Source organism: Quercus lobata, chromosome 7 (genome assembly GCF_001633185.2).
Source record: "Quercus lobata isolate SW786 chromosome 7, ValleyOak3.0 Primary Assembly, whole genome shotgun sequence".
Taxonomy (NCBI): Eukaryota; Viridiplantae; Streptophyta; class Magnoliopsida; order Fagales; family Fagaceae; genus Quercus; species Quercus lobata.
The window spans coordinates 2,883,489-2,908,157 of NC_044910.1; the positions used below are offsets into that span (position 1 = coordinate 2,883,489).

The 24,669-nt window shown below is 32.2% G+C and overlaps 1 protein-coding gene and 1 long non-coding RNA gene across 2 annotated transcripts in view; one reads left to right on the plus strand and one right to left on the minus strand.

Annotated features, from left to right (window-relative positions):
* The window catches only part of LOC115953004, a 62,653-nt gene that overhangs the window by 25,320 nt on the left and 12,664 nt on the right, over window positions 1-24,669 (minus strand). The gene's annotated exons all lie outside the window — the stretch shown is intronic.
* On the plus strand, window positions 7,451-9,190 carry LOC115953001 (zeatin O-glucosyltransferase-like). Its single transcript, XM_031070403.1, has one exon. It carries the CDS (start codon window positions 7,504-7,506, stop codon window positions 8,902-8,904), a length of 1,401 nt encoding a protein of 466 aa, XP_030926263.1. The 5' UTR covers window positions 7,451-7,503; the 3' UTR covers window positions 8,905-9,190.

The following is a 24,669-nucleotide window of genomic DNA, read 5'->3' on the forward strand; positions in this document are numbered from 1 at the left end:
ACTTGAATTTAAGTTGCCTACCTGTAGTTTAAAATTTGACACTTTACTCACCTAAGATAAGCTCTATTAAGATTCCGTAACCCACCTCGCTACTTTTTCCGTTAAAACATAAAAAACATAACAAAATCAAAGAAAAGAAGATCAAAAATGGCGTTTGTAAAAATATAGAAACTTTGCTCAAGAACTTCAATAGAACAAAAAATTTGCTCAAAGATTAACTTGTACCTTCAAAGACTCAAAATAGCTACTTGAACAACATTTTTGTTATTCAACAAAGAAATAAAAAGAACATTAGTCTAGACTAGAATCACTACCCCCCTCCCTCTCTCTCTCTCTCTCTCTCTCTCCAATCCTTCAATCTCTCTTTCTCTCTACGCTTTTCTCTCTTCCATCTTCCATAATCCAGACCCACAATTGAGCTCCACCCAATACAGATTATCAAGATAAAATCACCAACCTAGGGCCACTGTCACACCACCAAACCCACGAGCCACAACTAATCTACCATGGGTAGGGGCGGTGAACTGACAAAGGAGGACAAGGGGTGTGTCTGGAGGCAATGAAGAAACGGGGCATTGGGACTGGAAATTGGGGAGGGGCATTTTAGGATTTTGCAATTTGAGACATCTTTGAGAAGAGAAGAAGATGAAGATGATGAGAGATGTGGTGATAGAATTAGAAATGGTGGTTCTCTGCAATTTGCTTCTCTTTGATTTCTTTTTTATTTTTATTTTTAATTTTATTGTGGGTTTTAATTTTCTTGCAAAGAGTTTTGAATGGTTTGTCTGAATTTTGAAGAAGTCTGTGATAGAGTAACAGTAGAGATGGGTTTGTTGTTTTCCTTTGAATACTAGTGTTTCTTAAAACTGGGTTTGTTTTCTTATTTTGTAGCTACAATTTCTTATCTTCTCACGGTGGGGCTTGATTTCTTGTCTTGTTTTTAATTTTGCTTGATCTAGCTACAGAGTTGTTGTATATACAGATGGTCTATTTTTTTTTTTTTTTTTACTCTTAATTGTATTTGACTCAAAATTTGTAGAGTTTATCTTGTTCTATTAAAGTTTATGAGCCAAATTTCTAAAATTTTATGGAGGCCACTTTTTGATGTTCTTTTCCTTGATTTTGTTATGTATTTTACGTTTTAACGGAGAAAGTGATGGGTGGGTTATGGAATCTTACCTCAAGTGGGTAAAGTCTCAAATTATGAATTACAGGTAAGCAATTTAAATTCGAGTCAAACCATAAGTGGGTATTCTGTAATTTGCCCTAATTTTTAAATGTGTGAAAAAGTACTGTTTACTCTGCTTTTTACTGTTCATAAACCTAAAATCACTATTCATGAACAATGAACAGTGCACCAGGCATTGCTCTTAAAACAAAAATAAAGGGAGAAAACGCGCAATTGCTGAAAACGTGGATGCAGAATGTGGATCCAAACTCCACCTAAAGGGTCACGTCTGCGTTTCATTTTTTTTTTTTTTAAGAAGAGCTTTAACTGAGTTTCAGTGGGTCCCATGCACTGTTCACAAGACCCACAAACCTTTTTTTTTTAACAAAATTCTCATAAAAAATGGGTCTCACAATACTATCACACATTTAAAAATAATTTTGCTACAGTGTTTTCATTTTTCAGCAAAATAAGCGGTATCCAAACAGTCCCTAATAAAGTAATATAGTATCGATCCTTTTTTTTCTTTTTTAGAAAATTTCAATCTATGTTATTCACTCTTGATGATAGCTCTTTATTATCAGACCAAGACATCAATTAGTTTTTGATATAGGCGAAGATCAAATTTCAAATTTCTTATTCAACCATAAAAAATTTTACCAGTTGAACTAATTGAAACCCACGTATAGTATCAATCCTAAAAGCTTCATTGTATTAATAATAATAATAATAATAATAGTAAAGAGAGGAGGGAATTAGCTATCAATTCTTTCAAGATTCAATGCCAAAAGCCTAACTCGTCTTTCTTGTGAGGACAGTCTTATGTTTAATGGTTGCTCATAAAATGTTCAAGAAGAATGAACATGAGCGCGCAATTAATTTCTTTCATCTATATTATTTTCTTTTTGTATTAATCATAGGTATCACTCATGAAGGGATTTCAACAATAAACATTTCCATTAAAAATATAAAGAAGTGTTATTAGTCAATTTCTAATCTACCCACACAGTCGTCAAAACTCAGCTGGCAATGGATACCCAACCCGATAGTGATTTCGGTTAATAGGGACAGTGGCAGCTACACTTGAATGTAAGGGTGAACCACCCTCACTGGTCAAAAATTAAAATAAAAAATAAAAAATTATACTTAGCAACAAAAAAAAAAAAAAGTATATAAATAATATTAAATTAATTTGTTCTGTGACCGCTTGACTTAAAAATTTTGTATATATTCTCCCAAAAAAAAAAAAAATTGTATACATATACTTACAAAAATATATATATATATATATATTATTGCTAAATTAACTTATTTTGACCATCCTAATAAAAATGTTAAACATTCTGACTTTAGAATCATTAGAATTTCCTTCTCAAAAAAAAAAAAAAAAAAAAGAATCATTAGAATTTGAGTTCAACAAAAATAAGAGTAATACTACATCCACAATATTTTCATAACAAATCTTATATGGCAAGTTGTTACTAATTTAATTTGGGCTCAATATTGATATGTTTTAAATTTATCCAACTATAATAGTTTTTTGCATAAGATTTATTATGAAATTATTGTAATCAATTTATTATTTTCATATCAACTGTGGGTACCTAAGACACGCTTGGCAACGTCCTAGGCATGCATGCAACGTCGTTGGCCATCCTAGGCATGCCTTGCAATGTTCTCGGCATGCTTGGCAACGTCCTCGGCATGCTTGGCAATGTCCTTGGCCGACCTCGACATGCTTTGCAACATCCTAGGCGTCCCACATCGAATAGAAATCCCCTCACTTTCTACCTTATAAGTTTTGAAGCGAAGGAGTAGTGTACCACTACTTCCTTTTATTGTGGGTACCTAAGGCACGCTTAGGCATGCTTGGCAATGTCCTAGGCATACATGCAACGTCCTTGACCGTCCTCGGCATGTTTTGCAATGTCCTCAGCATGCTTGGCAAAACGTCCTCGGCATGCTTTGCAACGTCCTAGGCGTCTCACATCGAATAGAAATCCCCCCACTTTCTACCTAATAAACTTTGAAGCGAAGGAGTAGTGTACCACTACTTCTTTAATTGTGGGTACCTAAGGCATGCTTAGGCATGCTTTGCAAAGTTCTAGGCGTCCCACATCGAATAAAAATCCCCCCACTTTCTACCTTATAAGCTTTCAAGCGAAGGAATAGTGGTACACTACTCCTTCGCTTCAAAGCTTATAAGGTAGAAAGTGGGAGGATTTCTATTCGATGTGGGACGCCTAGGACGTTGCAAAGCATGCCAAGGTCGGCCAAGGACATTGTCAAGCATACCGAAGATGTTGTCAAGCATGTCGAGGACGTTGCAAGGCATGCCGAGGACAGCCAAGGACGTTGCATGCATGCCTAGGACGTTGCCAAACATGCTTAAGCATGCCTTAAGTACCCACAATAAAAGGATCCTTTTATTGTGGGTACCTAAGGCATGCTTAGACATGCTTGGCAACGTCCTAGGAATGTATGCAATGTCTTTGGCCGTCCTTGGCATGCCTTGCAACATCCTCGGTATGCTTTGCAACGTCCTTGGCGTCCCACATCGAATAGAAATCCCCCCACTTTCTACCTTATAAGCTTTAAAGCGAAGGAGTAGTGTACCACTACTTCTTTAAAGAAGTAGTGGTACACTACTCCTTCGCTTCAAAACTTATAAGATAGAAAGTGGGGGGATTTCTATTCGATGTGGGACGCAAAAGACGTTGCAAAGCATGCTGAGGTCGGCCAAGGATATTGCCAAGCATGCTAAGGACGGCCAAGAACATTGCATGCATGCCTAGGATGTTGCCAAGTATGCCTTAGGTACCCACATCAACATTTTCAATTTTCAATTTCCATGTTATCTCTTATTAGTCTCTCTCTTTTTTCTTTTTCTTTTTTTTCTCTTTGTTAGTACAAAAAATTTGTAATATTTCATATATTTCCGATTTTTTTTTTTTGGTAATGTTGATATATTCAAGTTGTCTCTTTATTAGATTTTGTAAAATTTAAGTTTCTTAATGACCAAAAAAAGAAAAATTAGAGGCGTCATTGACTAGGGGTGGGTTTACCCATACCCAAACTTGATGGCCAGGTACTAGTACTACCCGACCCACCCATATAATTTAATTCTCTAAAAAAACACTTTTTTTTTTTTAATTTGCTTTGACAATAGGGCCTTCTATTTTTTTTGTTCAATCTTTATTTATTTATAACTTAGAAACTTTGTTACTCAATTTTTTTTTTTTTTTTTTTAATAGCAAAACTTAGATATAGTACTTAGATAAGTACTGCTCCTTAAGTTTTCATTTTAAAATTCTGTCATATGGATTTTTTTTCATGAGATGAAAGTGTATTTTTAAGTTAAGTAACCACATAGCTGAATCTTAAAAAGGAGAACCTAAGTTAAGGTGTTTACCTAAATTTTGTCTTTTTTTTTTTTTTTTGGTTAGGAGAGAAAAGGTTGTTTTATGTACGTAAGTCTAACTGTCTTGACCTGCTCTTGCATTGAATTAGAAAATAACTTTCCTATTTTTGTTTTCAGGCTTTAATTGGGAAATTTTCTTTCCAGTAATAAATAAGATCTTTGGTATAGATAGGACCAAAATAAATGAAAATACTACTTTTTTGGTATAGACTTTTACTATGGAAAGTATTATTGTTAGAGCTATTCCTTTTTTGTAAGGTCAAATTATATTAGCATCATTCTGACTTTTACTTGAATGGAAAGTATTGCCACCATTAATATCATTATTTCTTATAAAATGCTAGATTGATCGTAATTTACTCACAAAAATTTTCTTAAGAATTTATTTGCGGATGTCAACCTTCCTATAAAACGCCAGATTGACATAATTTGCAAGATTGCGTTAATCATGTCCTTTTTATTTCTTTACTTTACTTTTTTGATTATTTGTAATATATTTAAAATGTTTAAATTAGTTTGTTTAATTGGACATCATCCAAATTAAGTATCCCAAGTCAAGCTCAAATTATTTATAAGAGTAATGTCAGATTGACATAATTTGCAAGATTGCGTTAATCATGTCCTTTTTATTTCTTTACTTTACTTTTTTGATTATTTGTAATATATTTAAAATGTTTAAATTAGTTTGTTTAATTGGACATCATCCAAATTAAGTATCCCAAGTCAAGCTCAAATTATTTATAAGAGTAATGTCAGATTGACATAATTTGCAAGATTGCGTTAATCATGTCCTTTTTATTTCTTTACTTTACTTTTTTGATTATTTGTAATATATTTAAAATGTTTAAATTAGTTTGCTTAATTGGACATCATCCAAATTAAGTATCCCAAGTCAAACTCAAATTATTTATAAGAGTAATGATACAGCCACAAATTATTTTACAACATTTTTATAAAATGTTGATGTGACCAACCTCTTATTGGTTTTCATCTAAACCCCACCATTAATATTACATTTTCATTACCAATAATTACTCACTATATCAGCAGTTTATAAAATAATTTATATTTCTAGTATTATTCTTATTTATAAAAAAGTCTGCTACTTTATAACCATATATATGACTACTAACCCAATCTATTTCAGCCCAAAATAAAAAAATAGTTGCCCTATGAACAATACCTTTCTTTAAAAAATAAAGAACAATACTTTTTAAATTTGAAAAGACAATATGCAGAAGCAAGCCTGTTTACTTCTTCTTTTTTTGAGAAGTAAGCCAATTTACTTGGTAGAATTTTTTAGCAGCTTAGATTAAGCCTGACAATGATCTTAATTTTCATGCATATATATTTTTTAAAAAATAATTATGCAAATAAGTAGAAGTCAATTCTCTTCAAAACGGACAAAATAAGTTGATGGTTCATGGAGGTGGGCTTTTTGCGAAGGAATAGTGCTGTACATGTAACGGATACGAAGAGATTTTACTTTTTTACTGATGTATACAATTTGGTCCAATGAAGAGGAAGAAACAAAAAGAACAGTCTCTTGTTTTCTGAAGATAAAGTTAACAAAAGAACAGTCTTAAGAGATATGTGATTAGCTAAATACAATAAAGCCAATAGAAGAACAAGTTGTATAAACTAATCATATTTAATTATTTTTCCTGCTATGGCAAGAAACAAGTTTTAGGCATGGAAGAAGCCAAGATGGGCATCTTTTTTGGGCAAGGATGACCTTTATTACTCTTTAGTGCATGTTTGGATTGCACTAAAAAGGAAAACTGACGCGCATGTGTGCTTTTTGTGTGAGTTCTATGCACTATTTACGGAACTCACAAGTACTTTTTTCAGTTAAAACAACTTTAAAATTGAGTCTCATGACATTATTCACTCATTTAAAAATTATTTTGTTACAGTATTTTCAGTTTTCAATAATAAGCGATATCCAAACAAACCCTTAATCTTTACAACTATGTTAATACAACGAAGACGGGACCAACTTTTTTTTTTTTATTATTACACCTAAAAATTAAATAAATAAAAACAGATAACAAAGAGACATTTATAATTAATGTTGACAAATAAATGGAAAAGAATATTAAATAATAATAAAAACATTGACAGCTGTATGTAATTTCAAAAGTGAAACAAACACTAATTATTAGCTTTAAGGGTCCACTTAAGTTCAGTGTCTTGTGCACTAGATCCAATACAATGCTGCATGTATTCAAAATTTGTTTAAAATGTAATAATAATTATAACAAACAACAAAACAAGAAGTTATTTATAGTTTATTTTTGGCACTAGAGATTAAAGAGATACCATGTTGATTAATAATTACCATGTGTAGCACGATAGTATTTTGAATGCATTTTTCACACGAGTACAAATCTTCTGTTCCACTCTTCCTGCTCCACTATATACTCCACAAATAAAAATATGTCACATGTCCATCTAATTTATTAAATGCTAAATTTATGTCTTCTATTATTTCAATTTCCTAAAATAAATAAATAAATAACCCATCATATTTGGGAAATTAAAATAATAGAAGGCATAAATTTAGCATTTAATAAATTAGATATACATGTGGCATGTTTTTATTTGTGGAGTATATAGTGAAGTAGGAAAAGTGGAATAAAAGATTTGGACTCTTTTCACACAACTAAGGATGTGACATTGTTCGCATAAAAAAAAATTTTTTTTTTTTTAAAAGGATGTGACATTGTAATTAGTGAATACATAACTTAAAAGGATAAAGTCGACAACAAATTGCAATTAAACATTATTATCTTGAAGGAGGAAATCTCGATATTTTTTGCTTATAAAAACCCAAACACAAATCTCCAAAACCCCTCCAACCCCCTTGAAGCTAGACCCAATACACATAGTTAACATTTTCCAACTTTCAACCATGGCTAACAACGGCCTAAACAAAACCGAGGTTGTGGTGGTCATGGTACCCTTTCCAGCACAAGGCCATCTCAACCAGCTCCTCCACCTCTCACGTCTTATCATAGCCTACAATATCCCAGTTCACTTTGCTTGCACTGCCACACACAACCGCCAAGCCATGCTTCGAGTCCATGGTTGGGATCCGAATTCAGTTTCAAACATCCATTTCCACGACCTCAAAATCCCCCCTTTTCTCACCCCACCACCCAATCCCAATTCACCAAACAAGTTCCCTTCACATCTCCAACCATTGTTCGATGCTTCCTCGCATCTTCGTGACCCCATGGCTTCACTTTTACGTGAACTTTCATCAAAAGCAACAAGAATCATTGTCATCAATGATTCCATGATGGCCTCAGTGGTGCAAGACTTGGTTACTATTCCAAACGCCGAGTCATACACTTTCCATAGTGTATCTGCTTTTACTTATTTTTTGTATTTGTGGGAAGCAATGGGCAAACCTTTAGAATTAGAAACAAACGCCAAGTTAGTCCCAAAAGGCCTTCCATCCACTGAAGGTTGTTTCACAAAAGACTTCATAAACTTTATTTCTTTACAAATAGAGTTCCAAAAGTTAAGCTCTGGTGTCCTTTACAACACATGCAGGGTCATAGAAGGTACCTATATGGACTTGATGGAAACGCTAGAGGGAGGCAAGAAGCATTGGGCTATTGGACCATTCAATCCAGTGAGAAACATAGGTTCAAATGGAAGGCACAAGTGCTTGGAGTGGCTGGACAAAGAGGCACCAAATTCAGTGATATATGTGTCTTTTGGGACAACAACTGCTATGGAAGACAAGCAAATAAAGGAGCTAGCAATTGGGTTGGAAAAAAGTGGGCAAAAGTTCATCTGGGTATTAAGGGATGCTGATAAAGGTGATGTTTTTATTAATGGAGAGCTTAGAAAAGCTGAAATTCTGAAAGGGTTTGAAGAGAGAGTTAAAGATAGAGGAATGGTAGTGAAAGATTGGGCACCACAATTGGAAATTCTAAGTCACCCATCAACTGGTGGATTTATGAGTCACTGTGGGTGGAATTCTTGCATGGAAAGTATCACTATGGGGGTACCAATAGCAGCATGGCCAATGGCCTCAGATCAGCCGAGAAATACTGTTTTGATAACAAAATTGCTCAAAGTTGGTATTGTTGTGAAGGACTGGTCACGTAGAGATGAGCTAGTGACATCATCCACTATAGAAAAGGCTGTGAAATTGTTGATGGCATCGAAAGAAGGGGATGAGATAAGGAAGAGGACAGTGGATTTGGGCGGTGCTGTCAGACAGTCCATTGAAAAAGGTGGAGTTTCACGCATGGAGTTGGATTCTTTCATTGATCATATTACTAGGAATATATTCTAGTTAGGAGATTGAATTAACAGACAAGGAAAACAAAACAAAAATTGGGATCTGAAGTTTGTTGTGGCCTGTGGGGAACAGGTTTTAATGTTAGGAAGCAAGTGTTAACTGGCCTTTAGAGTTATAAATGTAGTGAAAGGTAGCATCTGAGAAAAAAAGATGGGCTCATCTTCATATTGTCTTTGATTAATTAAGTGCAGGAAGCATTCCTTGAATTTCTCTTCTAGTATACAATTTCAGTTGCAAATCTATGGTTGCAAAGTTTGCTCTAATTTTATGCAGTCTCTCTTTGTCATCAACGTTTTATTTTAGTTTTTTACTTTATTTACTCATGCATCATTTTTTAAAATTTTCAATTTTTTAGGTACAACAATATTTAAATAATAATAAGTTAGTAAAAAGATGTATCTAAATACACCCTCAATAACAAAGCAAAAAAAATTCCTCTTTTTGTTGAAGTGTTACATGTTTTTATGATAAATAAAACAAAGTGCTCCGCACAATATTGTCCTTATTAGTCATCTGATGCTAGTCAGTGCTTAAGGATGAATAAATAAAAACATATGTGAATGATTTGTATAGATACATCATCCATTCATAGCATTGAACAGATATATGCTTGTAGTGTATGAATTTATATTATTTACAGGGTCCTCAGTGCCACAAAGGCACAAAACATTGCTTTCAATTTAAAGTTAAAATCATGAACCAAACCAGAAAGCACGCTTGCAAGGGTGAATGGCTAATCTCTCCAACTAATGAAGACCATGTGCTATTGTGTGAGACCCAAAATTTGTTCTGCTACAATAATGAGAAACACTTATATAGCCCCAAAAATTTGGGAATCAAACCCAAACTTTGCTAATTTTCCTACTCGGAGCTTATTCTACTGCTTGATATGTGCCATTTTCCTTAATCTAATCAAAATCATGCATGTGTACTAACAGTTGCTACCAACAAGACGTGTTACATTTGTTAACAAATGTAACACGTCCTGTTGACTCAATACATATCATGTGTTAAAGGAGCTTCAATGGAAGGAAATAAGTACATATCTTGTGTTAAAGGAGCTTCAATAGAAGGAAATAAATGCATTTATTTAGTATCACATTTATGTTCAAGTTTAAATTCTTATGTGTTAGCATTAATTTTTAATTCCTCCAATCAATTTCCTAACTATTCCTTTAATTTTTAGCTACTATTTGAATTAAATTTGGTTAAAAATGCATCAATGAGCTGTTATCATAAACATGCGACACAAATTCAATGCTATAAATATTAAACCTATCACAATTAGGAATGAGGCTACAATTCGTTAGATATTGTATATTAAGTTTCCTAATGATACCCTTTAAAAAAATTTTGATAAAAGATTAAATTTTGAGAAAATTTTGATACCACTTTTATAAAAAGATTAATTACTTTTTTATTTTAATTTTCTCATAAAAATTTTCTTAAAGTATTGCCTAATCCAATGTTTTTAGGGTATCAATTAACTTTTTTTTTAAGTTACGTTTGGTACATTGAATGTAAATTACATTAGGAATAGTAATCTTTATTACTGGGAATTGAAGACATTGTAATAGAATAACTATTACTATTCATAAGTTTGGTTATTACATATAGAAAGCTTGTAAAAAATGATGTATAAGGAAACTTTATATTTTTGAAAAATATTAATTTTAAAACCTCTTATATGTACTAAGAAATAACTATTACATCCATTTTAAAGAGAAATAGATATTCTTCAATTTAAAGAATAGTTATTCCAATATAATAACTAATCCATATAATAAAGATGCAACCAAATGACCAAATTGATATTACACATGAATAACTATTCCATTATAAGAACTATTACAGTATACCAAACGTACTATTGATTTAATTTTGTGTTTAAATTTATTTGGAGAACCTAATATAATGCACCTAAGCTTTACCCTCTCGTCAAGAAATTAATGTGTTTATATTTGATGATAATTATGAAAAAATTTAATGCCCACAAAATAGGAGATTAGGAAAATTATTCAATACTTATTACTAATTTCTCTTACATGAATGATACGTCATAGGTCCTATGTAGTACTCATCATTCATGTGATATGATGGGCCACTACTTTTGGAGAAAGTGATTGCTCAATAATTTTCCCAATCTCCTTATTGAGCAATCACTTTCTCCAAAAGTGGTGGCTCATCCTCTAACATGAACAATGAGTCCTACGTAAAAGGAATTATTCAATATTGATTATTCATTCCTTTTTCACATGAATGATTGGAAGTGATTGCTCAATAAGAAGATTGGAAAAATTATTCAATACTTCAAAAGTAGTGGTCCATCCTCTCATATGAATGATGAGTCCTACGTAAGAGAAATTATTCAATAGGAATTGCTCATTCCTCTTTCACATGAATGATTGGTCCTACCATGTATAATAAGATTAGAAAAATTACTCAATACTCCAAAAGTAGTGGCCCATCCTCTCACATGAATGGTGGGTCTTGTTATTCTTCTCATAATTTTAATTAGTGAGACCCACTAAAGTTTAAAATTTGAGCATAAATACCATCTTAAATAAATGTCTTTATTTCATTGTGCATTTAATAGTCCCAACTTTTTTTTATTGTACTTCTAAGTGTAATTAAGGTGTACCTAAGTTAGAGTAAGGTATAGTATATGGGATTCACCAATTAATTTTACCTTGGACCAGTGTGAATTTTTTCCCACTGCCATCGAATTAAAAAAAAACCTTACATAGTTGGTATATCATAATTTTCCTATCGTCAAATCTACATTAGCCGTCCATCACTTTAGTTAGATCATTATATGACCCACTATCATCAATGTGCTTCCACATTATCCTGCTTCACCTATCTAAAAGGAACATATAATCATATATATCCCCTTCTCAATTTGGAAAGAAAGTTAATCAAAATACCAAAAACGAACAAAAACAAAACACGAGCAAACCAAATTAGGCATTGGGAAATGGGCCAGTCTGATTTCTGCTTCCCAATAACCTAGGGTTTAGTAAAATGACCTTTATATTGTCAAATAGCATAGCTTTTCACTGGTTTTGGCTCTATGATTCATGCATCACTTGGGTTGGGTACGTAACCCATCTCGGCTCTCTGCCTCCGCATCACTTTCTTTTTGGCTCTATGATTCATGCTTACACTATGCCCTGCATCACCTTTCTAAAACAAACATATGTCATCCATCATCACTCTTGCAACAAGTTAACTCTAGGAGGAAATAATTGTCAACCTAATAACATCACTCTTAAGCAAGTTTCTCAAGCTTCCTTCCATACCTAACTATGGCCTTACATCGTTCAACTCATAATTTCTCTAATATTTCTTTAAACAATAAAATTAAATTAAAATTTATTTCTTACTTTTAAATTATAATGGACCATAGGTTTTGTGGTAATAAAAAATAAAAAATAAAAAAGAAAAGACAAAAAGAGGCTAGATATTAATTGTTTTCTTAAACGGAATAAAATATAAAGAGAGGTTGGGTAAGACGCAGAGGGTTCTTTTTCTTTTTCGTGAGCTAGAAGAACAAACAGATTAAGAAACTAGATTTTGAATAGGGCAGCATCACAAATCATTCCATATATATATATATATATATATATATTTGAGATGAAAGGAAATGCTCTAAGCTTTTTAAGTGCAAGGATCCTGTCAAATCTGAATCAACTCAGAGTTTTATTTTCTTACTGAAGAGAACAATTAGGGCTTAATAGTTCAGCTGCCATAAAATCGTAAATCTCAGAAGAAAATAAATTTTAAAAGCTGATTGACTGAATAATATATCTAATAATAAACTCTAATACCGACTCTAATAAGGTAGTGTTCCTTAAAGTGAGATTTATTGGCTAAATGAGCATTTTTTTATAACTATCTGATAATTTTCAGAGTTGAACCATGTAAAACCAATTATAAGAGCATTGTTTAATAACTAGGTATCCACGACTTGATACTTCAAAGTCAAAATCTATAGCCAATAACTATCAAATACCAACTATAATCAACTATTATTGAAAGCAAATCTCTTAGTAAAATTAATAAAATAAAAAAATAAAAAGAAAAGAAAGAAAAGATTTTGCAAGGTGTTTGATAAGGTTTCCTTGGTGGCTTAAACTATCTTGCACTTCTATATAATTCCCTAACAGAGATCAAACAACATAACAACAAGAAACTTCACCCATTATTAGCAAAATTTATAGTTATGTATATAAAATTGAAACCCATCCTGTACATAGATAAACTATGCCCGAAAATTGCACATTTTTTTTCTCAAAATCAATTTCTATAAAACAAATGTTGATGTAGGCAACTTGCTTATGATATTTGTGACTCCTAGTATGTACGTAAAGCTCTTCATATCTTTGCAAAGTAGCATTTAAACATGGAGTATAGAACAGTTACCACTCCAAAGAGTCAGGGTAGGATAGGAAGCTCCACTTCATCAAAGGAAAAGAAACTGACCCGTCCATACTCTACATGGCAAAACCGCAAAGGAATGGCCCCACATTGCCTCTCAAGGACTTCAATATCTGCTATGGATGGTAGATCACCTCTGCAAGAGAAGGTGTTGGTGCAAACACAATAATAATGGAAATAATACACAAAGAGAAACTGAATAGTACTTCTGAATATTATTAATATAAAGAAAGGAAATACACAACACTATTTGGACTGAGGCGCGGCACTCGCTCTCTTTAAGGAGATTCAAGCCCTTGGTTGGCTAACACTTGTAACCGGTGCAGACCTTCTCTGACTTGTCTCCCCCAGGATACAACAGCCCAACAAGTGTTGTATGGCTAGAACAACCTCTGCACAAAGTGTTCAAGCCCAAAACTCCACCAGAAAGAACACCCTTCCTTGCCAATAATCTCTCTATTTTTTTAGTGTGTATTGTGAATTGCAGTAACTTGGATTGGGTCTGAATGAGTCTATTTATAGGCAGGAGTTTCTGAAGAATGAATAGGCCCAAACGGATAGTCCATTAAGCGGGTTAATGGCTCTTCATTGTCCATAATAAAAATGGAGTATTAATTCGGGCCATTTACTCACCAACGAATATGGTAATTATTCTGAATGGACTGTCAAGTAGGAGGATCCAAGGGGCTGATTCATTTCCATTTTTGATACCTCCACTCTTCACCTCCCCCTTGCGCACGTATCTAGCCCAATATCTGAGACAATTCATGTTAGCCCATTAATCACCACAATTAAAAAGAATAAAAAAGTCTCTCTCCTTTTCAATGTGGGATTAAACATTTTTCACAACTCTTCATCTTCCATATTCACTCCACATCTTTACATTTATTTTATAACATTTACTCATTTTAATTATTTAATATTAAAATGTTCCAACAGAAGGCAAGCATAAAAGATTCAAAAACTTTTTGACCAGGATATGCATATCAATTAATAAGTTACAGATCTCTTTCAAAGCAACTGGAGAGAACAAGTTTTGATGGATTAATGAAATATCATACCAAATTTTACTGATCTTCTTCAAGCAAAAATTACTTTTACTTTGGGGATTACGATTTAACACTTTTCAGAGATTATATGGGTCTATCTTTGCAAAATGCCAATTTCCACTTAAAATTTAAATATGGTTGTAAACTGAATAATCTCTATATATTAAAAGGATTCAGAAAATTAGTTATTATCTTTTTAATTTTCAAAAATACCCATAATTTAATTAACTTATCTTTATTCTTAAATTTATTTTTTTAAAGGTTAATCTCTATATATTAAAAGGATTCAAAAAGTTAGTTATTATCTTTTTAATTTCCAAAAATACCCATAATTTAATTAACATATCCTTATTCTTAAAATTTAAAAAAAAAAAAAAAAAAGGTTAAAACCTTAAATCAACAAAAATTAAAAACAAAAAATCTAGCTTGTGTTCTATAAAACTTCCCACTACCCCATGTTCCTCAAAAAAAAAAATTATTATAAAAAAAAAAAATCTACCTCATGTTCTATATATATATCAAGTAGACCTATTTCAATATATCAATATCTTACATCATAAAAATATTGCATAATTTCACAAGAGACTGAATATTTATTTGTTAATAATAAAGGCATCATATATATTATGTTGGGCCACATTATTCTAACAAAAATGTGAGGAAAAAAAAATAAGGGAACTACCAAATGTGTCAAAAGTACAGTCACATGTGATGTTAGTATTACGCTTTGAGATTGGTACCATAAAATGTAAGGAAAAAAAAATAAGGGAACTACCAAATAAGACAAAAGTACAGCCACATGCGATGTTGGTACTGCATAATATGAGGATAGTACCATAAAATGTGAAAAAAGAGAACTAGCGAATGTGATAAAAGTACAGTCATATGTGATGTTAGTATTGCGCAATGTGAGGATGGTACCATCAAATGTGAAAAAAAATAAGGGAACTACCGAATGTGACAAAAGTACAATCACATGTGATATTAGTACTGCACAATGTAAGGATGGTATCATCAAATATGAGAAAAAAAAAATAAAAGAACCACCGAATGTGATAAAAGTACAGTCACATGTGATGTTAATACTACACAATGTGAGAATGGTACCATCAAGTGTAAGAAAAAAATAAGAGAATCATCGAATGTGACAAAAGTACAATCACATGTGATGTTAGTACTAACATCACATGTGAGAATGGTACCATCAAATATGAGAAAAAAAATAAAGGAACCATCGAATGTGACAAAAGTACAGTCACATATGATGTTGGTACTGCATAATATGAGGATGGTACTATTAAATGTGAGAAAAAAATAAGGAAACCATCGAATGTGACAAAAGTATAATCACATATGATGTTAGTACTGTACAATGTGAGAATGGTACTATCAAATGTGAGAAAAAAAAATAAAAGAACTACCGAATGTAACAAAAGTACAGTCACATGTGATGGTGGTACTGCATAATATGAGGATGGTACCATCAAATGTGAGAAAAAATAAGGAAACCACTGAATGTGACAAAAGTACAATCACATGTGATATTAGTACTACACAATGTGAGGATAGTACCATCAAATGTGATGTTTTGGTAACCTGATATAACAGGTTGCCTACTAGTAGATACCGTACCCCCCAAAAAAAGAGGGGTTGCTGTAGAATTACCCATATATATATATATATATATATAAACCTACCCCAAGTTCTTGTTAAAAAAAATACCCAAATAAAAAGAGAATTGTACGCGCAAAGTGCATGTAATGAGGCTAGTAGAAATTAAAGTGGTAGATAACCAAGAAGGGAGTAATTAAATCATTAAAATATGATTGTAAACTAAGATATAGAAATTTTCTAGGAGAACTGTTGGAGCCTTTTCCATTTCTTCCTCTTTACACATTAATAGATATTATCTTCATACTAATTGAAAACAAAAACAAATGTTTGATAGTCAAGAGTTGAAAAATCCTACCATAATGTAGTTATTTCTATTTCATATTTCAAAAATGTTACAAATAGGAATTATAAGCATGCTTCACATTATGCTAACACATGTATGTGATTATAAAAGACAAAAATGCCTTCTACCCACATTTCTAAGAAGATTGTCAAAAAAAATAAAAAAAGTAGAAAACATGTCTTATTCAAAATATACAAATAAGTAATAAAACAATAAAATCATACTAACCAGAGGCTTGATCTACTGCATCCAAAAATTGAACAACATTTATTTTCGATAGAAACTAATAGAGAAACATTCTTTCATGCTTAGTAAATTTGTAAGTTAATACATTTCTAAAATTAATAACAAAGTACAGAATTCCTTTTCTCCTATTGGTAAAATATGAACTTAATACCTATTCTAAAGCCAACCCCACCTGAGCCAAAGTCTAGGGGCAGAAATCCAATCTTAATAACGTGACTGCATTTTATGATGGCCATCAATTCATCACAACCCTCCTCATTTATCACGTAAATTGTGCACGTTTGGATTGCACTAAAAAGGAAAGATGACGCGCGTGTGTGTTTTTTGTGTAGGTTTTGTGTACTATTTACGGAACCCGCAAGTAGTTTTTTTAGCAAAAACAAATTTAAAACTGAGTCTCATGACATTATTCATTTATTTAAAAATTATTTTGCTGTAGTGTTTTCAATTTTTAGTAATAAGCGGTATCTAAATAGACCCTTAGTTTTTACAACTATGTTAATACAACAAAGACAGGACCAACTTTTTTTTTATTACATCCAGAAAATAAATAAATAAATAAAAACAGATAACAAAGACACATTTATAATTAATGTTGACAAATAAATGGAAAAGAATATTAAATAATAATAAAAACATTGACAGCTGTATGTAATTTCAAAAGTGAAACAAACACCAACTATCAGCTTTAAGGGTCCACTTAGGTTCAGTGTCTTGTGCACTAGATCCACTACAATGCTGCAAGTGTTCAAAATTTGTTCAAAATGTAATAATAATTATAACAAACAACAAAATAAGAAGTTATTCACAGTTTATTTTTAGCACTAGAGATTAAAGAGATACCATGTTGATTAATAATTACCATGTGTGTCACGGTAGTATTTTGAATGCATTTTTCATACAACCAAGGATGTCACATTGTTCGCATCAAAAAAAAATTAAAAAAATTAAAAAGATGTGACATTGTAATTATTGAATACATAACTTTAAAGGATAAAGTTGACAACAAATTGCAATTAAACATTATTATCTTGGAGGAGGAAATCTCGATATTTTTTGCTTATAAAAACCCAACTTCAGTGATATATGTGTCTTTTGGGACAACAACTGCTTTGGAAGACAAGCAAATAAAGGAGCTAGCAATTGGGTTGGAAAAAAGTGGGCAAAAGTTCATCTGGGTATTAAGGGATGCTGATAAAGGTGATGTTTTTATTAATGGAGAGCTTAGAAAAGCTGAAATTCTGAAAGGGTTTGAAGAGAGAGTTAAAGATAGAGGAATGGTAGTGAAAGATTGGGCACCACAATTGGAAATTCTAAGTCACCCATCAACTGGTGGATTTATGAGTCACTGTGGGTGGAATTCTTGCATGGAAAGTATCACTATGGGGGTACCAATAGCAGCATGGCCAATGGCCTCAGATCAGCCAAGAAACACTGTTTTGATAACAAAATTGCTCAAAGTTGGTATTGTTGTGAAGGACTGGTCACGTAGAGATGAGCTAGTGCCATCATTCACAATAGAAAGGGCTGTGAAATTGTTGATGACATCGAAAGAAGGGGATCAGATAAGGAAGAGGACAGTGGATTTGGGCGGTGTTGTCAGGCAGTCCATTGAAAAAGGTGGAGTTTCACGCATGGAGTTGGATTCTTTCATTGATCATATTACTAGGAATATATTCTAGCTAGGAGATTGAATTAACAGACAAAGGAAAACAAAACAAAAATTGGGATCTGAAGTTTGTTGTGGCCTATGGTTGCAAAGTTTGCTCTAATTTTATTCAGAGTCTCTTTGTCGTCAACTTTTTATTTTAGTTTTTTAGTTTATTTACTCATGCATCATTTTTTAAAATTTTCAATTTTTTAGGTACAACAATATTTAATCAATTTTCAATATATAAATAATAATAAGTTAGTAAAAAGATGTATCTAAATACACCCTTAATAACAAAGCAAAAAAAAAAATCCTCTTTTTGTTGAAATGTTACATGTTTTTATGATAAATAAAACAAGTGCTAGCATATCATGTGTAACACGTCTTGTTGACTCCATGCATATCATGTGTTAAAGGAGCTTAAATGGAAGGAAATAAATGCATTTATTTAGTATGACATTTATGTTCAAGTTTAAATTCTTATTTGTTAGCATTTATTTTTAATTTCTCCAATCAATTTCCTAACTATTCCTTTAATTTTTAGCTACTATTTGAATTAAATTTTGTTGAAAATGCATCACAAATTCAATGCTATTAATATTAAACCTATCACAATTAGGAATGAGGCTACAATTCGTTAGATATTGTATATTAAGTTTCCTAATGACACCCTTAAAAAAAAGCTTCCTAATGAAATTCAAACACATGATGCTATTTATCAATGAAGCATAAATAATGCATATTTTTTTAATGACAACTATGGAGGTGACAAATTAGAGAGCCCAGATCAATGTATATGTTGGGCCAAGGGCTCAGCCCAAGGAAGAACTCCTCCTCGGCTAAGCAAGGCCAAGGATAAAGGGGGCGGTCTGCCATTTAAAGTGACACTCCGGACCATTCCATGGAAAAGAATAAGTATTAAGAAAGAAAATGACAAAGGAAGGCATGGAAATATTTAAGAGAAAGCTGTTACTATTGCATTAAGTGCTATGCAATTAACTGAACCCTGTTTTTCAGCATTTACAACCACTCCCAACGACTTTGGGGAGGGGTTGATGGGACAAGTATCAGCACTATCAATCTAAATCTACACGTGGACGGTGGAAATGAGAAGAAGATAACATAAAATAGGGGGGAAGGACTGGTAATAGGGGAGAGGAACGATAGATGAAGAATGAGTCTTCTCGGATAAAATCTGAGGACGTCTCTTCCTAGTAAATCTATGTCATCTTTCTTTCTTTATCACCCAGACCTGTTGGTTGACCGTCTGATTCGCTAAGATCCAAGTTTCCAACCCATTCTCTACAAATTCATTGTATTGAGTTCATTGGACCAAGATTCCATACAATTTGGACTTGGGCTCCAAAACTGTGACCCTACAACAACAATATTTTATTCAAGGGTAATCTAGAGTGCTCTTAGAGCATTTGATAAAAGATTAAATTTTGAGAAACTTTTGATACCACTTTTATAAAAAAATTAATTACTTTTTTTCCCCCATAAAATTTTCTAAAAGTATTTCCTAATCTAATGCCCTTAAGGCATCGGTTAACTTTTTTCTTAATTTAATTTTGTGTTTGAATTTATTTGGAGAACCTAATATAATGCACCTAAGTTTTACCCTCTCATCAAGAAATTAATGTGTTTATATTTGATGTAAATATGAAAAAATTTAATGCCCACAAAATAGGAGATTAGGAAAATTATTCAATACTTATTGCTTATTCATCTCACATGAATGATAGGTCATAGGTCCTACATAGGACTCATCATTCATGTGAGAGGATGGACCACTACTTTTGAAGTATTGAATAATTTTCCCAATTTTCTTATTGAGCAATCACTTTGATTGCTCAATAAGAAGATTGGGAAAACTATTCAATACTCCAAATGTAGTGGCCCATCCTCTCACATGAATGATGAGTCCTTTGTAGGAGAAAGTATTCAATAGCGATTGTTCATTCCTCTTTCACATGAATGATTGGAAGTGATTGCTCAATAAGAAGATTGGGAAAATTATTCAATACTCCAAAAGTAGTGGCCCATCCTTTCACATGAAGGATGCTACGTAAGAGAAATTATTCAATAGCGATTGTTCATTCCTATTTCACATGAATGATTGGAAGTGATTGCTCAAGAAGAAGATTGGGAAAATTATTCAACACTCCAAAAGTAGTGGCCCATCCTCTCACATGAATGATAAGTCCTACGTAGGAGAAATTATTCAATAGCGATTGCTCATTCCTCTTTCACATGAATGATTGGTCTTACCATGCATAATAAAATTAGAAAAATTACTCAATACTCCAAAAATAGTGACCCATCCTCTCTCATGAATGATGGGTTTTGTGATTCTTGTCATGATTTTAATTAGTGAGACCCACTAAAAGTTTAAATTTGAGCATAAATACCATCTTAAATAAATGTCTTCATTTCATTGTGCATTTAAAAGTCCCAACTTTTTTATTGTACTTCTAAGTGTAATTAAGATGTACCTAAATTAGAATAAGGTATAGTATATGGGATTCACCAAATAATTTTACCTTGGGCCAGTGTGAATTTTTTTCCCACCGCCATCGAAATCGCGAAAAAAAAAAAAAAAAAAAAAAAAAAAAAAAAAAAAGCCTTACATAGTAGGCACATCATAATTTTCCTATATATTGTCAAATCTACATTAGCCGTCCATCACTTTAGTTAGATCATTATATGACCCACTATCATCAACGTGCTTCCACTATGTCCTGCTTCAACTATCTAAAAGGAACTTATAATCATATATATCTCCTTCTCAATTTAGAAAGAAAGTTAATCAAAGATACCAAAAACGAACAAAAACAAAACACGAGCACACCAAAGTAGGCATTTGGGATTGGGCCAGTCTGATTTTTGCTTTCCCAATAACCTACGTGGGTATAGTAAAATAACCTTTATATTGTCAAATAGCACAGCTCTACACTGTTTTTGGCTCTATGATTCATGCATCACTTGGATTGGGCACCTACCCATCTCGGCTCTCAGCCTCCACATCACTTTCTTTTTGGCTCTATGATTCATGCTTACACTATGCCCTGCATCACCTTTCTAAAACAAACATATCTCATCCATCATCACTCTTGCAACAAGTTACTCTAGGAGGAAATAATTGTCAACCAAATACCATCACTTTTAAGCAAGTTCCTCAAGCTTCCTTCCATATATACCTAACTATGCTCTTACATCGTTCAACTCATAATTTCTCTAATATTTCTTTAAACAATAAAATTAAATTAAAATTTATTTCTTACTTTTAAATTATAATGGACCACAGGTTTTGTGGAATTTATACCTCATAAAAGTATAAACAAGTGACAAAATTAGCTATATCTTACGGGGCAACATGTGAACAAATTTAAAAAGTTAAGGTTTGAAAAAAAAAAAAAAACCGACTTGGTATCAATTGTTTAACATTAATTTAGTGATTATTTGGTATAATAATTTGGGGAGTAATTTTTATATTCTATATTTCTATAACATCAACAACCCTAACGAGAAGCATATAAAAATTCTGTGTAGGTCTGAACCATCATTATGAATGCATACCTTGGATAAAAACAGTTGCTTCAATTGCATCATTAGTCGGTGACAATTTTTTGTATTCTACTGATAAAATTGAGATAGATTTCATCATCGAGTCACATAATTTGTCTACTTGTAACCAATGATTATGGTGACATATTTTGTCTATTGACGTGACCAAACATTAAATTGGTAAAATCCCATTACAACAAGCTAGATATTCATTCTTTAAAAAAAAAAAAAAAAAAAAAAAAAAAAAGAAGCTAGATATTAATTGTTTTCTTAAACGGAATAAAATACAAGAGAGGTTGGGTAAGAGGCAGAGGGTTCTTTTTCTTTTCGTGAGCTAGAAGAACAAAGCATCACGAATCATTCCACAAATATATATATTTGAGATTGTGGATGTATGAAAACTCACAGCTTGGGAGTAGCATTTAGATTTTTCTTCTATTTTACTTTTAGGACTTGTTTGGATTGAAAAGGAGTAAAGGGGAATAGATTCATAGACTTTATTAACATATAGTTGAATTCTACCATACCATTCCAAGCAAGCTAATGTACAAGTTTCACTGCTTGTTACTTGATTCCAATTGCAAGTTGCAACCTAAAGATCAACCTCTATTTTTTTTTACTTTTACTAAGGATGGTGTCTAGAACTCTTTGAGATATGATTATTCTCTTGGGTATGTGTAGTCCTTCCTCTTCCACACCTCAGATAACTACAATGATGAATCCCTTAGAAATTTTAGCCCAAGATGCTAACTACAAATTTTGAACCGGCTTGCTAACATACCTAGATTAAATTTGAAGGTCATATATAACTCCTTCCAAAATAGAAGCATCAACAATGGTCATACTTCCTTAAATTCCCACACACCCATCATTTGATAGGATTTTCATGTAGAAGTTGTTTATCAAAAAGTCATTATACTTTTATATGGGAAAAAATACAATTTATTCCTTGTCGATTGGTTTTATCACAATCTAGTTCACAAGCTTTCACCCTTAAAGTTTAGATGAAATTGAAACCATTAGGTTCTATATAATTAACATTTTGCATTTTGTGAACAACTTTACCCCTTATTTTTTTTAATAGGATAAATTACAATTAGCCCTTTGTGATTTGCCCTTGTCATAATTTAGTTACATAAGCTTTTCAATAGATACATTTTGTCACCTTTTTCTTTTATAAGATGTGATTCAATTCATTAAAGTATGAAAAAGATGGACAGTCTACCTAGCAGATAGACTCTAAAAAAGGTGGCAGATTGTCCTTTTTGAACAAAAGGTCTGAGAGGAACTCAAAGAGAACTTTGCAGCAGCATGGGCTGCGAAATTGTAGGTCCTCCTAACCCAAACAAAAGATAAATTAACAAAGGAATTTAAATAACTAAGGATGTTAGGGATCATGGTGTACTTGAACCAATTCGGATGGAGATCATTAGGTGACAGGATAGAAGCAGGCTTTAGCATCCCCTTCAATGATTACTTGATTCCAGCTTTCACAACTTGTGATTTGCACCGCATATAGTATGGCTATAGTTTCAGCTTGTAAAGTTTAAATTAATTTTTTTTTTGGTCCATATCTGCTGTACACGTGGGAAAAATGTTTATTTTGGACGAAATCTTAAAGATTATATTTTATTCCAAACTTTAGAAGTTCAATTTACAATTGAAAACTTGAGTTGAAATGTGATAAGACCAACCACATGGGTAATTTCTGTTCTAAAGGAATTGTCTTATCATATGAGAAAAACATTTATTTTTGACGAAATCTGAACAAATATATTTTATTCCAAACATTAGAAGTTCAATGTACAAATTGAAAACTTGTGAATTAAAATGTGACAAGGCCAATCACATAGGTCATTTCAACCCTTAGGAATTGTCTTATCATGTGAAAAAAAATGTTTATCATTGAAATAAGCAGGGTTCCTCTCAAAAAAAATAAATAAATAAATAAGCAGGGTTAATCCGGACCAATACACCTTACAAGTATTTGCAATCAAGCAAGATCAAATGGCCAAGATGAAAGCTGAAGTGATTAGACAAACAACACAAAAGTTGGACCTAATTAATTATAATTAATTTTGATTGATGCTATGAATATCAAGACTTTTTAGGCTAAAATTTTAGTTGTTTCTATTTTCATTGACTATGATTTATTTTCTATAGTCAATTGATTATGAAGTTTTTTATTTTTATTATGCAGTTATTTTATGTCCTTTCTTAATGTAACTTTTTATTTTTTGTTGAGAAAGTTCTCAATATAACTTGAGAAGTGAGAACCCTATTTAAAGCACCAGGATTTAGTAATGTTTCGTTTTGCTTGAGTAGAAAGTCTTTTGGAATTTTCCCCCCAATAGATTAGTGTTGATTTCAAGCAATCCTAATAACTGACTCCCAAATTGTAGCTAATCTTTTTATGTTTGATATTGACTCCAAGCAACCTAGATGTTGATTCATACATTATTCCTTTTTTGTCTATCCATAATCTCTGAGAATTTTGGGTTGCATCACTGTGTTTCATATATCACCTTTGGAATCACAAATTTGTAGATCAATAGATTAAAGAAGTTTTTTTTTTTATAAGTAACATAAATTTTATTTAAAAAATAAAAAACTTAGCCCATATACATAGGAAATGTACTAAAGGGGCAAAAACTTCAAGAAACCAAATTACAATGATCAAGCAAAACAGGAAGGGTAGAACAAAAAGGAAACAAAGTTCCTCACTTCCTCTAGGTATTAGGAGACGTAGATATTATTGGAAAAGCCAGGAGAGCTTAAATATAACAATCTGAGAATAGAGTGTAAGGAATGGGAATAATTGGCTATGCATTGTAGGATAGAAATTCCAG

Excerpts from the sequence above, each read along its gene's own strand:
- LOC115953001 (XM_031070403.1), top strand. The coding sequence starts at position 7,504 with ATGGCTAACAACGGCCTAAACAAAACCGAGGTTGTGGTGGTCATGGTA.